General features: G+C 53.3%; 1 protein-coding gene across 17 annotated transcripts in view; it reads left to right on the forward strand.

Moving 5' to 3' along the window:
* The window catches only part of MACF1 (microtubule actin crosslinking factor 1), a 138,826-nt gene that overhangs the window by 79,379 nt on the left and 41,891 nt on the right, over nt 1-17,556 (forward strand). For all 17 annotated transcript variants that reach the window (XM_068172840.1, XM_068172851.1, XM_068172849.1 and 14 more), the window contains 7 exons: nt 595-712; nt 1,952-2,014; nt 2,742-2,983; nt 3,693-3,822; nt 4,619-4,818; nt 5,509-6,004; nt 6,563-8,034. In XM_068172840.1, the coding sequence (XP_068028941.1) occupies nt 595-712; nt 1,952-2,014; nt 2,742-2,983; nt 3,693-3,822; nt 4,619-4,818; nt 5,509-6,004; nt 6,563-8,034 (2,721 nt within the window). The remainder of the gene's footprint in view (nt 1-594; nt 713-1,951; nt 2,015-2,741; nt 2,984-3,692; nt 3,823-4,618; nt 4,819-5,508; nt 6,005-6,562; nt 8,035-17,556) is intronic.

The following is a 17,556-nucleotide window of genomic DNA, read 5'->3' on the forward strand; positions in this document are numbered from 1 at the left end:
CCTGGGAGGTGGTTTATGGTCTCAGCGTGCATCCAGTGGATTGCAGAGCAGGGAGCAGTGTGAGAGCTTCCTTGGGCACCGCCTGGTTTCCTGTCACTCCCTGTGCCTGCTCTGGTTGGGATTTGGGAGTGGGAGACCCGAGCACACTGGTTTTTTTGTGAATGTTTCCCGTGGAAGGTGGCCTCCTGTCACCGAGCCCACGCTGTGCTCCAGCAGAGGGATGTGACAAATCGGGATGTGCTGGGCTTTGACTCAGAGGCAGAGCAGCTCTGCTGAGTCACACACAGCCCTCACACCCCACGGCACCCAGGACTGGGCTCTGCAGGGAGGGGGAGGAGGGATGTCCCCGGAATGGTGGGAGGGAGAAGGTTTCCTTCCACAGACCCATCAGTTGGGAAGAGCCTTTTTCTGCTGCTTGATTCCCCCCTGGCAAAAATAGATGTGTCACACCCACTTCCCCCGGTGCAGCCATGAGCTGGTTCCCTGGGTGCTGTGTCCTGGTGTCACCGTGTCACCTCAGAGGGGACAGGCGAGGAAGGAAGGGCTGTGGCCGGGCAAGCGTGGCCTCCGATCCCAAGCTTTGCTTTTGAGCAGGATCTCCTGGAGGAATGGAAGGGGAAGGGGCCCCAGGTGGAGGAGATTGGCCGCAGAGGGACCCTCCTGGAGAACCTGATCGTGGAGATTACGGCCCCCAACACCCCGCCCAAGGCAGGTGAGTTGTGGCCAGCACTCCTGACGACAGCTCTGCTGTCACCACTGCATCTTCTCTGAGCCTGCCTTCACCAAAAATGGGTTATTTCCCCCTTTTAAGCAAATTCAGAGGGCCTGTGGTGATCTGAGTATCGTGGGGCTCAGCCCAGTGGTTGAGTCGCTGGCACTCATTGCTTTAATGCATCATCCTCACTTGGCTTAATTAATTGTAGCCTAACGAGCCCCGTGTTTGCTGTGGGGACACATATCACTCTGACGGAGCTTGGGAGCTCATGGAAGTGGCTTGTGCTCTCTCCTGGTGATGCTCTTCAAGCCTCCTGAGGGCTGGAGTGTTTTAATCAACCTCCAGCATTTGGGTTTCGTATCTGGATGACATTTGGGGCTGCAATAGTCAGATGTGATTTACTGGTCTCCCTTTCGGCTTCAAGTCTGTGAAGCAATGAGATTATGTCTGGTTCGTTTGGAAAGCAGCTCAAAGATGCCTTCCAGCTTGTGAGAACAAGTCCCTGGACTCTCATCACTGATGGGAATTTATGGGAATTTACGGTCTGGATTTGTTTGTTAGGATTAAGTTCACGAGCAGTTCTTTGGGAAACCATCAGGAGAAGTGAGGAGAGGCTTGTGGGTGACCAAAGGTGCAGCCCCTTATGTCCATGAAAGCTTTAAAATATGTGGTTAGAAAAGGGAGACTTGCCTGAAAATGTCAATCTCCCTTTGGCTGTGACCTCTGGTGTCCAGAGAAGGGACACTGGTGCATCCTGCATCTCTGGGCAAAGACAGCATGAGCACAGGGCTGGTTTGAATCGTTTCATCCCATAAAAAAAGGAGGATATGGGGGAATTAATCCCTTCAGGGAAGGCATTCAGCAGTTTTATTGGGTATGAGCCACAAAATCGTGCTCAGGGTAGCAGCTTCCCAGGCCTGTGGTCCCCAGCATTGCAGCCCATGCAGGAGGCACATTATCCCTGCTCCCTGGGTGATGTTGGGATGCTGGGAGAGCTGCTCCAGAAGCTTCAGAAGCTCCATAAAGGTAGGGACAGCTCCAGGAAAGTGAGGGGAGCAGGAGGAGGAGAGATAAAGGGGCTCCAAACCAAATTAATGCCCAGTGCTGGGCAGGTGGGCGGTGGAGATGCCATGTCAGTGCTTGGTGGTCCCTGTCATGCAGCAGCCATTCATCACTTGCTGTCTGCATCCCTAACACTTCTGTCTTGTCCCTCTTGTCCCTGTCCCCTCTGCCCAGGTGCCACTCTGCCCACTCCAGGAGGCTCAGGAGGCAGCGTGAACGGATACCACACGTGCAAAGGTGAGAGAGCTCGCTGTCAACACCTCTGAGCCGTCCCCCTGTCCCTTCTTTGTCCATGCATTTCCATGCCCTGGGAATACAAACCTCAGTGTGACACCATCAGCATCCCAGTAGAAGGGAAATGAGCTTGGCAATGGGTTGGGGATTCTCAGCTGCTGTGATGGAGGGTGGAGGTCGGGCTGAAGGACGGAGAGGGGCAGCCCTGGGGAGTGACAGCACCCTGACACCTCGTCAGGTGGTGTTAGGAGCTGGTAAATGGGAGATCATTTTAAGGCCTGCAATTAAATTTATTGGTTCTGTGGGATTATAGTGGCGTCCAACCCTCCAGTTTGAAGAGCAATTTTAATTATTGCCCGTTATCTGCTGTTAGTTCGCCGGTTCAACAAGATAATAGGTGCATAAAAATGGCTTCACATCTTGGTGCCAAATTATTTAACCTTGTATTAGCAGTGGCTTTATGAAAAGGGGGCTCAGTTTGCATCAAGCTCACCAACAGAGAGCTTTGTTTGTAAACTGTCAAAGGGCATAGAGGGGACAAGAGGAAAATCCCCCGTGGCAGGAGAGGCGAGGATAACGCGACGTCGCTCCGCAGGCGGGCGGACAGAGCGTGGCCTCTTGCTCCTCATCTCAGCTGTCTGTGGCTGCCTGGGGCTGGCTGAGAGCCTGATAGTCTGAGGTGGAGAACGGGGGCAGTGGTGCTGACCCCGGGCTGGTTTTTTGGGGGCAGACCTGACGGAGATCCAGTGCGACGTGGCGGACGTGAGCCGGCGGTACCAGGCGCTGGGCGCGGCGCTGCGGGAGCGCCAGCAGCAGCTCTCGGCCATGCTGGACAGGATGCAGGAGGTGCAGGAGGAGGCCAGCTCCATGCTCAAGTGGCTGGAGTCCAAGGAACGGACGCTGTCCGAGCTGGACGCCTCCTCCTCGCCCACCAAGACGGAGACGATGAGAGCCCAGGCTGAGCACAACAAGGTGACTGCTCTTCCCGGCTTTTTGGGATCATGGGGTCACAAAATGGCCCTTAAAGGTCATCCAGTTCCACCCCTCTGCCATGCATCCCCCACAGGATCCCAGGGATGGGCTTTGTTGCACAGAATTAGCCACAAGGGTTTGCCCTGGGCTAACGAAGGGCATTCCCAGGCACAGTCTTGAGCTGCGCCAAGGGAAATACAGGTTGGATATTAGGAAAAAGTTTTTTATGGGAAGAGTGATAAAGTTCTGGAATGGCCCGCCCAGGGAGGTGGTGGAGTCACCATCCCTGGATGTGTTTAAAAAAAGACTGGATGTGGCACTGGGTGCCGTGTTGGGGCTGGGTTGGACTTGATGATCTTGAAGGTCTCTTCCCACCTGGTCATTCTTTGAATTCTGTGAATTCCAGGCAGATTGTTGGAGCAGCAGCCCAAAGTTCCCCTTTGCTTTTAGACCTCTTGAAGTCAGGCTGAGGGAAAAAGAGATTATTTGGAGCCCTTGCTGCTGGGTCACTCCAGCTTCTCCTGGAAAGCAACTCCCAGCATTTCCCTGCCCTTGTGGCCAAGTTAGCTCACAACAGTGCTAAAAAAATTGATTTAACTAAAGAGCAAAGAACAGAAATTACCCGGCTCCAGCTTGTAGGTGCTGCTTCATTGCTATTCATTCATACTCCTGCCCTGTATCTGAGGAAGTTCAAATCATTCTTTTCCAGGCATTTCTGGCTGAATTGGAACAGAATTCTGGGAAGATCCAGAAGGTAAAGGAAGCACTTTCTGGCTTGCTGGAGAAATATCCAGATTCCCCAGAAGCAGCGAACTGGAAGAAGATGCAGGAAGACCTGAGTAAGTGCCTAGAGCATTAATGAGGCTTCTGTCTCCAAACATCACGTTAGATGTGGTTCAGGAGTGTGGGGCGATCCCAAAGTCACGCTAGGGCAGAGTCACTTCTAATTAAAATTCAGTAAATAGCAAACCTATCTCTGAGCTGTCTGGTGTGGAAGGTGTTCCTGAGATGAGCACTGTCGTGATTAATGAAATCTCTGTGATGGATGTGGATTTTAAAGGATTGCCTCCTTAAATTGCTTCTTAAAAAAAAAAAAAAAAAAAGGGGGGGAGGCAGGGGGGAAATGTGTTAGTGGCACAGGTTGATTGTTTTGATTAAAAGCTTCACTGCTTGATATAAAATTCTAGTCATTAGTGAGGCTACCCTAGGTAATTAGGTGTTGACTAAACAAGGCTGTGTGTTCAGAAAGAAGCCCAGAGATTCCCTTCTTTGAAGTAGCAGGAACGTGTTGACTCCATCGCAGGAGATCTGAGTGTGCTGTGTGAGGATGGGCACTCGTGAGAGTACCCTCATTTATCGGCCCAGGGATGTGAGATGGCTCACCCAAGGTGATGGCAGCAGCGACTAGAGCACAGAAATCCTGCTTGCAAGGTTTTCTCCTAGGAGCTTCCAGACCATGTAGCCACTAGATTTGGGTAATGGCTTCTTAGATGGAGAGTGGATTGAGCCACGCTGGTTTTACTGAAAAACAGAGATTTCCCATTGGGAAAACCACGGGGAGGGGAAAACAACCTTGGTGGTGGAGGGGTGGGCTGGCCAGGAGCTTGACCACGGCCAACAGAGGTGGTGCTTCAGATTGCAGGTGGGAGAGGGCCAGCCAGGCCACGGCCGCGCGGCAGCAGAAGCTGGAGGAGTCAGCGACCCAGCTGGCCACGTTCCAGGCCACTGAGGCCCAGCTGCGGCCCTGGCTGATGGAGAAGGAGCTGATGATGAGTGTGCTGGGCCCCCTCTCCATCGACCCCAACATGCTGAACGCTCAGAAGCAGCAGGTGCAGGTGAGAGGGGTTTGTGCCTTCATGGTGGGCGCAGGATGGAGCAGAGTGTCCCGCCCAGGAGGGAGGTGGAAGGTTGTGTTTGTCTTGTGAGCGCTCTGGCGTGCAGTGAGTGTTCAGAGACCTCATGGCTCCTCTTCCAAGTCCTCCAAACCCCGCTGAGCCCAAGCCGCTGTGAGGAACTTGAAATGGGTGCAGTGCTGAGCTCCCTTCCTGCACTGGGTTGACTCAGCAGTGAATCACTCGGCCCCTCTTGGAGAGTGAAATTGCTTTAAACAAGGTCTGTGCTGATGCTCTGCAGGACTTGCTAATGCTGCCCCTCTGCCTGCCAGCCTGACCTTCCATTCCTCCTGCTTCCAAATCCTAACATGGCTGTAACCAGCCACATCATGGAGCAAAAAAGCCCCAGTGGAGATAATTAGATTTTCATCTCATCTAAGTGGTTTATGCTACATTATAAGACAAATAAGAGAGAGAGAGCAAAGTCCTGGGGTCACAGATCCCTTCCAATTTTTTAACCTCCAAGGTCACAGTAGATCCTGGGCTACCCAGCCCAACTGCTGTCCCACCCCAGGGCCTATTCCTGCTGATTCCATGGGCTGGATAAAGCCCCTGGAGGTCTGGTTTGTTTTGACTGTGTGTACTCGGAGCTGTCAGGTTTATGCAAACATTTTTATGTTATTTCTGTTCCAGTTTATGCTGAAGGAATTTGAAGCTCGCCAACAACAGCACGAGCAGCTCAACCAGGCAGCTCAGAGCATCCTGACTGGCCCTGGAGATGTTTCCCCATCCACCAGCCAGGTGCGGGATGAGCTCCAAGGGGTCAACCAGAAATGGTCCGAGCTCACCGAGCGCCTCTACTCCCGCTCCAGCCAGATCGACCAAGCCATCGTAAAGAGCACCCAGTACCAGGAGCTTCTCCAGGGCCTCTCAGAGAAGGTGAAGGCTGTTGGGCAGCGCCTGAGCAGCCAGTCTGCCATCAGCACCCAGCCTGATGCTGTCAAACAGCAGCTGGAGGAGACCAGCGAGATCCGCTCGGACCTGGAGCAGCTGGAAGAGGAGATCTCAGAGGCTCAGACCCTCTGTGATGACCTCTCTGTCCTGATTGGGGAGCAGTACCTCAAAGATGAGTTGAGGAAACGTCTGGAGACGGTGGCACTTCCCCTCAAAGGGCTGGAGGATCTGGCAGGTGAGATAGAGGAGGAGTTGCTTAAAATGTTAGGATGTCAAGCTGCACCCCTGCTCTTTGCTAAAGGGCTCTCCCACCACTGGGTTTATGAAAATAATAGGGGAAGCACCATTTATCACTTTTTAGGGTTCTTCTTGGGTGTTTTATGAGGCACCAAGCATGGGAGAGTCCCACTCCAGAAATACCTGAGCCTGGAGAGGGAACAGAGGTGTTTATCCCCACTGATGCGACTCTTCACCAAGCAGGGTGGCACGTGCTTGGGAAACAAACCAGGTTCCTAAATTCAGTGGCCACCCTGTGACCTTGGGATGCATCTTCTGGTTCCTGAGAGATTACATTTAGAGACTGGTCAGGAGAGCTGAGACTTCTGCGTTACCGCTGCCTCTTACTACTTAAAAAAATTATGAATCAATGAGCAAAAAGGGCTGGTGATGCAATGGAAAGCTCCTTCCTGTTAATCAAAACACAGTTGGTGCATCTGAGATTATTTTAAATAATTGCACTTAGCTTATTTGATTTGAGCTTAATTGTCGCCTTCTAATCTCATTGCCGTTCCAGCCGACCGGATGAACCGGCTGCAGACTGCGCTTGCGAGCTCCCAGCAGTTCCAGCACATGTTTGATGAACTCAGGACCTGGCTGGATGACAAAAGGTGCCAGCAAGCCCAGAGTCAACCAATCTCTGCTAAACTGGAGAGGCTGCAGAGCCAAATCCAGGAGCAAGAAGAGTTCCAGAAGAGCCTCAACCAACACAGCGGCTCCTACGAGATGATTGTGGCCGAGGGAGAATCTTTGCTGCTTTCAGTCCAACCTGGGGAGGAGAAGACCACTCTGCAGAACCAGCTGGTCAGCCTGAAAACACACTGGGAGGAGCTCAGCAAGCAGGCTGCTGACAGGCACTCCAAGCTCAAGGACTGCTTGCAGAAAGCTCAGAAGTACCAGCGGCACGCGGATGATCTCCTGCCCTGGGTGGAGGACTGCAAGGCGAGGATGGCAGAGCTGGAGGTAACCCTGGATCCAGTGCAGCTGGAGGCCACTCTTCTGAGGTCCAAGGCCATGCTGAGTGATGTGGAGAAGCGCCGGTCCCTGCTGGAGATGCTCAACAGTGCTGCTGACATCCTGACTGACACTTCCCAAACGGACGAGGATGACATCCGGGATGAGAAGGCCAGCATCAACCAGAAGATGGATGCCATCACAGAAGAGCTGCAAACCAAGACTGGCTCCATTGAAGAAATGTCCCAGAGGCTCAAGGAGTTCCAGGAGAGCTTCAAGAACATTGAGAAGAAGCTGGAAGGGGCGAAGCACCAGCTGGAGATCTACGATGCCCTGGGGCCACAAGCCTGCAGCAACAAGAATTTGGAGAAGCTCAGGGCACAGCAGGAGGTGCTGCAGGCCCTGGAGCCACAAGTGGATTATCTGAGAAACCTCACTCAAGGTCTGGTAGAAGATGCTCCAGATGGATCCGACTGCTCCCAGCTCTTAAGCCAAGCTGAGGTGGCTCAGCAGGACTTCACGGCTGTGAAGCAGAAAGTCAACGATTGCTGTGCTCTCATGGAAAACAAGCTGGAAGGGATTGGCCAGTTCAACAGCAGGGTCAGGGAGATGTTCTCCCAGCTGGCGGATCTGGATGATGAGCTGGACAGCATGGGCCCCATCGGGAGAGACTCGGACAGCCTCCAGTCCCAGGCCGAGGACGTCCACGCCTTCCTGGGCAAGCTCCACCGGCTGAAATGCGACATCGAATCCTCCGAGAGCGAGTGCAAGAAGATGCTGGAGGACGAGGGCAGCCCCGACTTGCTGGGGCTGAAGCGGGAGCTGGAGACGCTGAACAAGCAGTGCAGCAAGCTGACAGAGAGGGGGAGGAACCGGCAGGAGCAGGTGGAGACCACGCTGTCCCGCGTCGAGGACTTCTACAGCCGCCTGAAGGAGCTGAGCCACATGACCGCGGCGGCCGAGGAGAGCGAGGCCTTGCAGTGGGTGGTGGGGACAGAGGTGGAAACCATCAGCCAGCAGCTGGCAGACTTCAAGGTAAGTTTAATTCCATGATGGTTTGGGTTTTTTTTAAGTGGTTTTTGGCGTTACGAAGGCATTGTGGTTTGTTTTTTTTTTTTTTTGATGGGCTTCAAGCTGTGGCGTCTCCGTTGTTTTGGTTGCTGTGATTGTGAGTGGGTCTGCACTGAAACGTCCTTGCTCTGGAGGCTGTGAAATCCTGCTGGTGGACTTGATAGTCTGTGGTGAAAAGGTGTGGAAAGATTCTGGGATTGGCAGGAAAATCCCTGTTCTCCTGGTGATGTGTGATGTTGGCATGCCAGCACCTCGTGGGCTGGTAGAGGTGGGTGGCATTTAGATTTTGGGGGAGGAAGGGAGGGGTTTGAGTCCACTTGAGCTGTGAATTTGCACTGTTTGAGAGTCTAGTCCACATCGAATCATCCTGTAGGTCTGAATCTGCCTGGCCCGCTGTTCCTGTTTGTTGTTCCCTCCATCTGGGTCACACGTTACATCCATTTTGGGATCCTTGGGTATAAAAAGAGCCACACATAAACTGTGAGACAAGGAGTGCGCCCAGGAAATAAAACCAACGTGGAGTTTTATGTGGCTGTTCACATTTCCAGCAAGGAGCTGATGGAGCCCATCAAGGCTTGCATGAAGCACTGAGAGAGGGAAGAGTTGGAGTGTGTTTGATATATTTCTGTACAGTATTATGATGGTGGGTCATGCTGTTACACTATATTAATTACATTAACACGGCCTAGAAATTCTCTTGCTGTGAAACTTCTATTCCTGATGTGCTCAGGAGTTGATGATTGGGCTGATTTACATCTGGCTGCTTGTTTCCTGGTGTTAATGGGAGGGTGGGAGGGAGAGGCAGTTTTACAGCCATTTATTTTTCATCTCATGGCTAATTGATCCCATTCCATCATTTGAGCAGCTCTGCGAAACCTTCACCAGGACAAGGTGTTTCTGGTTTGGGGTTTGCCTATCCCAAAAAAAAAAGAGCTGAAGTGTATTTATGGGGCAAATTCAACCTCACCTGATGGTGTTGCTTGAGTTGGGCAGTTTGCTTTAAGCTGATGTCAATGGGAAGGATTTAAATTCATCATTAAACACCACCGAGTCACTTGGAGCAAACATATCCAAAAAGGAGATTTTACTCCTTAAAATCAGTGAACCTTTCCTGCAGAACACGGGATTATTCCTGGCTGAGCAGCTCTCATTAGGAACGATGACAAAACCCAGACTGGGCAGGAGCAGCTTAACCCACCGTGGGGTTTGCACGTGGTCCAGAGCTCGGTGACCTTGAGGATGACCCCTTAAGGCGTGGGTGACCTGGGCCGAGGGGGTTTGGGGGTCTGAGGTGTCCTTAGCGAGAGTCATTCGCTGGCCATCGAGGCCACGTGGAGCAGTTGGGGCCTTTGTGGGTGGGAAAGTGAAAGTTGCAGCAGTGGTGGGAAGGTTTTGCCATGTAATGGCTGGGAATGAAATGGGGGAGAAGCACGAGTGGAGGATGGAGCAATGGTGGTTGCAGCAGCATTCCTTCATTCCTCCTTTCCTCCGCTCCTCCCGTGCACGGCTCATCCCCAGGGATTTTTACACAAATCCCAAAGGTTGCAGAGCTGATCTTGGCAAAGCTTCACCTTCTGCTCCTACCTAAGGGGAATACAACCCCAGCCCCTGGTCTGCACGAGGAAGGGCATCAGCAGGGACTGGAGGGAGAGCTGTGGAAAAGCCTGGCTCGTGCTCTGTGGGGAGCTCGGGGTTCTTCTCTTGCTTTTATTTCTCAACAAATTCTCTCTCTAAGACAATATCACAGCTCTTGCCCTCCTCGGATTGCAAACCAGGGGCGTGCCCGGAGTGTCCTGGTGGAGCAGAGGAGCTCCTCATGCTGGCAGTGCTCCGGGGGGAGGATGGGGTGAGGGATGGGGTGACCGGGGCTCTCCGGGAGCGGTCGCGCTCTGTCTGTCCAGAAGGCTCAAATGCAGGCAGATATTATGTCTTAAGGCATTAATTTTAATGAACATCTGTGTAAATGAGATGCAAATTAGGCATGGCCCCAGGGCTCCAGGCAAGTTGCCAATAGAGCCCTGACAAAGGTGGGCACTTCTGGACTCATTGTGTCCAGATTTTAATAAAGAAGATACATTGAAGGCTCTGGTGGAGGCTGGGAACGGATGACTTTGGAAGCAGCTCATATTTGAAGCTTCCCATGTATTTTTCTTTTCCCTTTTCTTTCCCCAAAAGGCCACAACCTCCTTAACTTTTGGAAAGCTGCCATTTGTGCATTTCCTCTCTATCCCCCCAGCCCCTTTCCCAGGTCACAGAGGGACTAATCCTGGCTTTGGGATGGATGAGCCCTCTCCTGCTGTAAGTTTTCCTCCTGGCCGGGTTCCTGCGAGGCAGGAGGCTGGGAAGCAGCTGTCGGATTGTGCTCAGGGGGAAGCTTTGTTTGCAGGAGGGGTTTTTCTTCAGCGAGTGGATGCATTTTTAGGGACTGGTCCTCACCAGCTCCCATCAGGAGCCAGGACAACGATCCAGGGTGGAGCTGGAGTTCTGGGAGTGTGGGAAAACCAGGCAGGGACTGGTTGGTTGTAGCAAGATTGTAAGAAACTCCATCTGGAGGAGGCTCCAAGGGGTCATCGAATTCAGCCCTGAGTTTTCTGGTGAGATCAAGTGCAGCTGAAAGGCATTTCTGTGGTTTGGAGCCTGTGCTTATATGGACATCCCGATGGATCGCTTCGGATCCAGCTGTGCCACAGAAGAAACAACATGGGTTTAGCTCATGTTAAGCTGTCAGAGCAAAGCATCCTCAGCTTTAACTCCTGATCTCCAGCAGGAGTTTAACCCAAGTGGCTCTCCTTCCATTGCTGCTTCTCTGAGGAGCCTCTGTTTTGTGTAAAAAGGTGCTAAAAGTCGGGAGAATCTTTGTGCTGAGCTTCACACAGCCAAGTTGGGCTCTTCAGCACGAGGGACAAGTGCCAGGCACCAGCAAGGGCTGCTCGTAGGAGTTTCCAGGCTGGGGCACTTCTTCCCCCTCCACTGTCTCTGCTGTCAGCTCAGGTTTCTCAAAGCTTACGCTAATATTAAATTTTAATGACTGGAATCAAGTGAGCTACAGTTGAGATGTTTCTAAACATAACAGCTCTGTGGATTCAGTTTGGCAAACAGCAGAATTCCCCAGGGAAGTGATTCCCCAGGTACAGATGAGACAGGGGGGTCACTCACGTGAAGGGGGTTTCTGCATGGCTTTGTCTCCATCATCAGTGAGTGAGTGAATGAGAACTTCTCACCCCAAAAATGGTGAAACTAATGGGATGAAGCTTGTGCTGCTCAGTGCAAGTGGCTCGTCCTCCTTGACACGCTGAAGAAGCAGAGGTGAGGTTTGCTGGTTGGGAGTAGAGGTGCCAGAAAGCCCCAGGCATGGGCTTGTCCTGTCTGGCCAAAGAGCACCCATCAACCTGGGCCACGGAGCTGATGGAATCAAATTCTTGGGTGTTTTGGGGGAGACATGTGTGCTGGGGTAGCTCGGCCTCCTGGCTAAGCAAGCTTAAGCTTGGCTTTTGTTTATCTTTTACACAGTGGATTTTGAACTTGGGTTTCAAAGCGTGGCTTGTGCTTGGCGTTGGCAGTTCTGAGCTGGGACCCTCTTTGATTCCCGATGTTGTTTTTGGACAAACTCTTAACGTTGTCACATTTCACCTACGAAATTCACAGCACTAAGGCTCAGCCCTGGGTCAGCTGGCAGGGATTTTTGGGCTCTCTGCCTTACAGTGCTCAGGAGTGAAGGATCCTGGTGCGTCCCCAGTCTCAGAATCATGGAATGGTTTGGGTGGGAAGGGGCAAGGACACCTTCCACTCTCCCAGGTTGCTCCAAGCCCTGTCCAACATGTCCTTGAACTCTTCCAGGGATGAGGCAGCCACAGCTTCTGTGGGCATTTCCTCCAGGAAGAATCTCAGCTGTATCGTGCCAGCGTGCTCTGCTTTGCTGGGGGACACTTTGTCCCCACGAGGAAGATGAGAGCAGGATCAATCCTGCATTCCTCCCGAGCTCTGCTCAACAGCCAGAAAGGATCCCTGCAAGAACCTGGGGCGCTTCCCCCAAAACGAAACCCAAGGGAAAAAAGCATCAAACTTGACACAACCAAAGGTCGCCGTCACTTTGGGGCGGGTGCAGGGGCAGTTGGCTCGGGGGGGGGACACCTGGTGATGTGTCCGTGCTTGGCTGGACACCGTGGGCTGGTGGCTCCCGTTGTCACCACAGCTGAGCTCGGTGGCGCTGGGGCACGGCACAGGAATGTGGCGAGCCAGGACCTGCTGCAGCTGGCACAGCCGGGCTGTTTATCCCGGATCTCGCCTCCCAGAGTTAATTAAACCCCACCCTGGAGAGGAGGGAGGAGCAGGAGGGGGCTCCCGCATCCAGCCTTCAGTGGGTGATGGCTTAGCCAAGGCAGCGGAGGGAAGAGATGGGATTTTGGGATCCTGCCTCTCCTCCTGGCATTTCTGGGGAGGTTTTTGGAAACTGGAGTTGCTCAATGCGGTGAACTCTGGCAGTGCTGTGTCACACCAATAAAGGTTTAATGCTGGATGGTGAAGAGGGGGAGGGAGAATCCCTAGACAGCAATAACTGAAGCCTCACTGCTTTATTTTAGAGTAGGTCAGGTCGGCCAGGGCCCGCGCAGCCGTTGTGCCTCCAGCACCCTCTTTGTCTGCTTCAATTAAAAAAAAAAAAAAAAATCAGGAAAGAAATCCCGGGAGTGGTGATGCACTGAGTGAGGCCCAAACCAGAATTACTCATCTGGCCATCCCAATGCTGCTGTCTGACCCTGCTCCTGGGAGAAGGCAGCAGTTAGCCAGGGCCAGGGAGCCCACGCCAGCTCCCGTGCCCTCCTCTGCTCCCCTTCCTGCCTGGGGCATGTCAGCTTCTCTCAGCACTTCCTTTATGACTCGTAATCCCCCCAACCTTTCCACCAGGGAGCTGACTCAACCGTGCCACTGGTGCCTGTTCCCAGTGCCTGTGTCCCAGGGTTTCTCCCAGGTGTCGCTGCCTGAGGGTGATGGTTTTGGAGAGGGGGCTGCCACTGCTGTGACCTCCTAAGCCATTGATGTCAGAGGCAGGGAGGGATGGGATGGGGACTGCCCAGCATCCTGCAGTGTTTTCATCGAGGATATTTCGCAGGAGGATCAGAGTTTGGGTTTCTCCCCAGAAGTTTTAGCCCATTTAGGTTTGATGCTTGTGGTCCCTCAGTGGTCCCTGGGTGCACAAGGGGCTTTTTGTGACCTTCCTTTGTAGGGTGATCTTGAGGATCATTTCCAACCTCAGTGATTTTGTGGTTCTCCCTGGGACTGTTAGCTCTGCTCCTGCCACTGCAGAGCTTCTCTTGAAGATCAGAGAATGGTTTGGCTTGGAAGGGACCTTAACGATCACCTCATTCCAGCCCTCCTAAGGAGGGCAGAGGATGGGCAGAGAGGAAAAGCAGCATCCCGTTTTGGGATTGCAGGGCAGGAGTGACTCCATGTGCTGATGTCACAAGGTATTGACGCTCAGAGCCTTAATTTCTGGAGGCAGCAGGACAAGAGTGATCCTTAGCCAGGACAAGTGGTCACACAGGCCATGCCCGAGCGCCCAGCCCACGCCTCCGGGGTGGCTTTTTTGGGCACTCCACACCCCATCAAACAGCCAAGCCCCCGGCAGGTGGGCGAGGGGAGGTGGGTTTCTGAGAATGGGATGTGGCAGGGAAGGGACACTCTGCCACTTGCTGTGCCCCAGCCTGGCCCGGGGTATTTTTAACCCTTCTGTGCCCCCGGAGGAATGCGTGCGGCTCCCGACAGTCGTGGAGCTGGGAGCAGCTGGGTGGGACTGGGCTGGGAGTGGGGACAGGCTGCGTGACGGTGTCTTCTCGTTGAAAGCTTTCCAGACCTACTTAAAGTATCTCTGGCTTGTATTTTCAGCATCAGCAGCACACGCAGAAATGCCTCCTCTCTGACAGCTGTTAAGCTGCCTTAAAGGCACCCTCTCCCCTCGTTGGGGAAGGGGATGATAAATGGGGGTGATAAACACGGGCTGTGCTGGGTGACAGGGCTGTCACCGAGAGTGGCCCAAGCTGCAGAGCCCTGCTGGGGCTGGGTGCATTTCTAACCTGGCAATCTTGTGCTTGCCCAGGAGCATGAGTGGCCCTGGCAGCCTCCTCGCTCCTTGGGAGTAAATTTTAGCAGTGAGGGGAGAGAAATGGAGCCCTGGAGCTCCTCCTTCCCAGAGAGAATGCTGCTGGTGTGCTGGTTCATCAGCAAACCACGGGTGGGCTTTGACCTTGACGTGTCAGCAGAGGCTTCCCTGATCCTGAGAACAAGAGCAAATTAAGCCAAGAGTTGCTGAGATCGACCAAACCGTAGCTTTTTTTTTCTTTCTTTTTTTTTTTTTTTCCCCTCCTCCTTTCCTTTCCTTTTCTTGACCGTGAAACAATCAGGCTGTGATCAAATGGTGCCTTTCAGGAGCTGCCTTGGGTCAGTGCTCCAAAAGCCACCCACTTGCAGATGCTTTGGTGACCCTGCCAGGTCTGAGCCGAGGGACATGGCCGGAGGAATGTCCTCTCTCCGGAGCGCTCGTTAGCTGGTGGTGATGACACTTCACAGTGTTTCCAGGAGATACTAAAAATACCAGCTTTGCATAAGACCAGGAGAGCTGAGGATCCGAGGGAGGAGGAGATGGGAAGCTTTTTGTCTGCAAGGGCTGAGCAGAGGAGGGAGAGGAGCCTGGTCCTGGCAGGATGCAGCCGTGGAGGGGGGATCTGTGGGGACATTGCCATCACCCACAGCGTCCAAGCCAGGCTTGGGAAGGGAGGGACTGTGGCCACTGGGTCGGGAGCAAGCACGGAAGGACTCAGGCTTGGATTAGTCACTGCAGCCTTTCAAGAACAATTGCCAATTCTCCTGCTGCAGGAGTGGTTTAGATGTCTCCCATCCAGAGGATTCTCAGGATGATAACACACTTACCTCACTTCCTAAAGAGCCTCAGAACAGTTCCTTACTCACCCCATCCCTGTTGTCCCCCTCTGCTCTGGGGAGCAGCTTCTGCAGTTCGTGGGCTCTGGGGTGGGAGTGGGATGCCCAGAGAGCCCAGGGTGCTTCAATTTGCAGGGAAACAGAGCAGCTGAGGACAAAAATGGGCATTTCAGCAGCTTTCACCTCCTGGCCACGAGGGCCCTGGCACGGGGCTCTACCCTTGTCTCACAGTCCCATCTCAGCTTGCTGCCAGGGAGTTTTTGGGCGCTCTGGGGGTTCCATGGGAACGCTGAGTGCCGTGGGGCTGTGCCTGAGCTCTGCTGTAACACGTGGGCTCCAGGCTTCATTCTGGAGAATTATTTATACCAACATCTATATTAGCTGCCTTGCAGGGAAAGCGCTGCGGCGCAGCTCCTGCACTCTTGGAAGAGCAAAATAAATTATTTTTTTTTTTAACATACTGCTCACTGCAGCTGTGCATCCAAAGTGCAGGAGGTTTCTCTGTGAGTTTGGATTTTAACCTCTTTCTAAAACTTTCCCCGTGGAGGTGCAGACCCCCACGGAGCCTGCCGAGGTTTCCTCCCACAGCCCTGTGGAGGAGAGTCCTGAATGAACAGGCTCCAGGTTCCAAATGGCTGATTTAAAGATGTGCTGGCTCCCTGCATCCCGAGCAGCTGTAGCCTTTGAAGAGGGATTGAGTGGTGGCAGAGCCCTGATGTGAGGTTGGTTTGAAGTCAGCTGTGAGCCAAAGGGATCAGGGAGCACCCAGAGCAGCACAGCGGGGTGGGAATAGCCCCAGTGCTCCTGCCTGGATCAGGAGATGGAATGGCAATCACAAAGATTTGGGGAAAGGAATGAGTTAGGAGAGCAAGAGGGAAAGAAAGAAGTCCCTCTGACCTTCTGACAAACACAGCAAAGGCTTTAAAAAAACATGAATCCTCTGCTAAAAATCCCAGCGCAACCTAAAGCGCCGTTTCTAAGGGAGATTTTGTGTGTGCTTGATTTGGCTTTGTGCTTTTATTGCAGTGTCTGAGGGAGGGTGGAATGCGCCCTCAGTCCTTCTGTTGGGCTGGAGGCACTTGGGGTTATCCACTCTGCCTTGCTTGGACATGGCACAGTGTCCCAGCCCAGGGGTGGCACTCGTGGAGTCACATATGGGGGACACAGTGACCCACACAATGTCAGACACAGGGAACAGGTTGCCCAGAGAAGCTGTGGCTACCCCATCCCTCAAGGCCAGGCTGGAGCAGCCTGGAAAGTGTCCCTGCTCAGAGCAGAGAGTGGGACAAGATGAGTTTTCCTGTCCTTCCAACACAAACTATTCTATGATTTTATGACACGGTCAGCAAGACCTGCAGGGACAAAGCTCATAGTGCTAGGAGCTCTCCTCCATCCAGCCTTGCACTCCCAGGGCAGAAGGGCACCAAGGTGAAGTTTAAAGAAGCTTTGAGGATGAAGACAATCCTTGGTTTCACCCTGATCTCATAAATGACCCGTCCATCAGAGACCTTGAGCTGCCTCTGAGCTCTTTTGCTTGTCACATAACACAGGTCCCTCGCTTCCAGCTGCTGAGATGCATTAAAAGACAGCTAAAAATACATTGGTTTCCAAAGAGTGCTGTGCCGTGTAAACAGTGGTGGCAGAGGTGGCAGGATGTAGCACAGCCATAAACAGGGTGACATCAGCCCGTGACAGGGACAGCGCGCGTCGCCACGCGCCAGGGCCGGTGGCCATGTGAGGAAAGCTTGAAACCAGCAGGTTCAGGAGAAAAATGGGGATGCTCCTGCTTGGAGAAGGTCTTGGAAAGCCTCTGGGTGGGTTTTAGCTGAGGGTGTTTAATCTGCAGGACGTGGCCTGGGGTGGGTCCAGGTCTGGGTTGGGTGACAGGAGCTCTTTGTGGAAGGTTTGGGGACTGAGCAAAAGCCAAGTGAGGGGTCTTGGAAACACCGGAAAGGACAAAAATCAGGCAGGTCCTTCTTGTCCTTCCACATCCATCCCTTGCACCGACACAAAGCTCAAGCAAAGCCCTGACCTTGCAATTCCCAGCACTGTTTGGCTCCTGTCCCCATCGCTGGAGTGGCACTTGGAGGCTTAAAGCCGTGAGTTGAGGAACCTGCACGAGCTGTGGCCGGGATCTTTGGGCCGGGAGCAGCAGGCTTCCAACTGGCTTTCGTCCCTGCCCAGTATTTCCCTAATGGTTTTGGAAATTGGTGGTGGGGGGAATGTGTCGGAGGAAGACTCGGCTCGCTCCTGGCACGTGACTCGGTGAGGAAATGGGAAAAGAATTTCTGGCTGTGAAACGGGGCAGCTCCACGTCGTCGAGAGAGAAAGAGAGAGAGAGAGAGAGAGAGGGATCGTTCCTTCTTCGCAGTGGAACAAAAAAGCCTCCTCGCCCCAGCCCGGATGCCTGGGATTCCTGGCGGAGGGGCCCCGGAGCGGTAACGGTGCAGCTCCGCCAGCTCCCGGCCAAGGTGGTAGCGGAGGAGCCGGGGCGGCGTTTTTGGCACGGCACCGTTGTCCTCTTGTTGTTTCAGCTGCTCTGGATTAATACCAGGG

This window comes from Anomalospiza imberbis, chromosome 25, assembly GCF_031753505.1.
Source record: "Anomalospiza imberbis isolate Cuckoo-Finch-1a 21T00152 chromosome 25, ASM3175350v1, whole genome shotgun sequence".
NCBI classification, from domain to species: Eukaryota; Metazoa; Chordata; class Aves; order Passeriformes; family Viduidae; genus Anomalospiza; species Anomalospiza imberbis.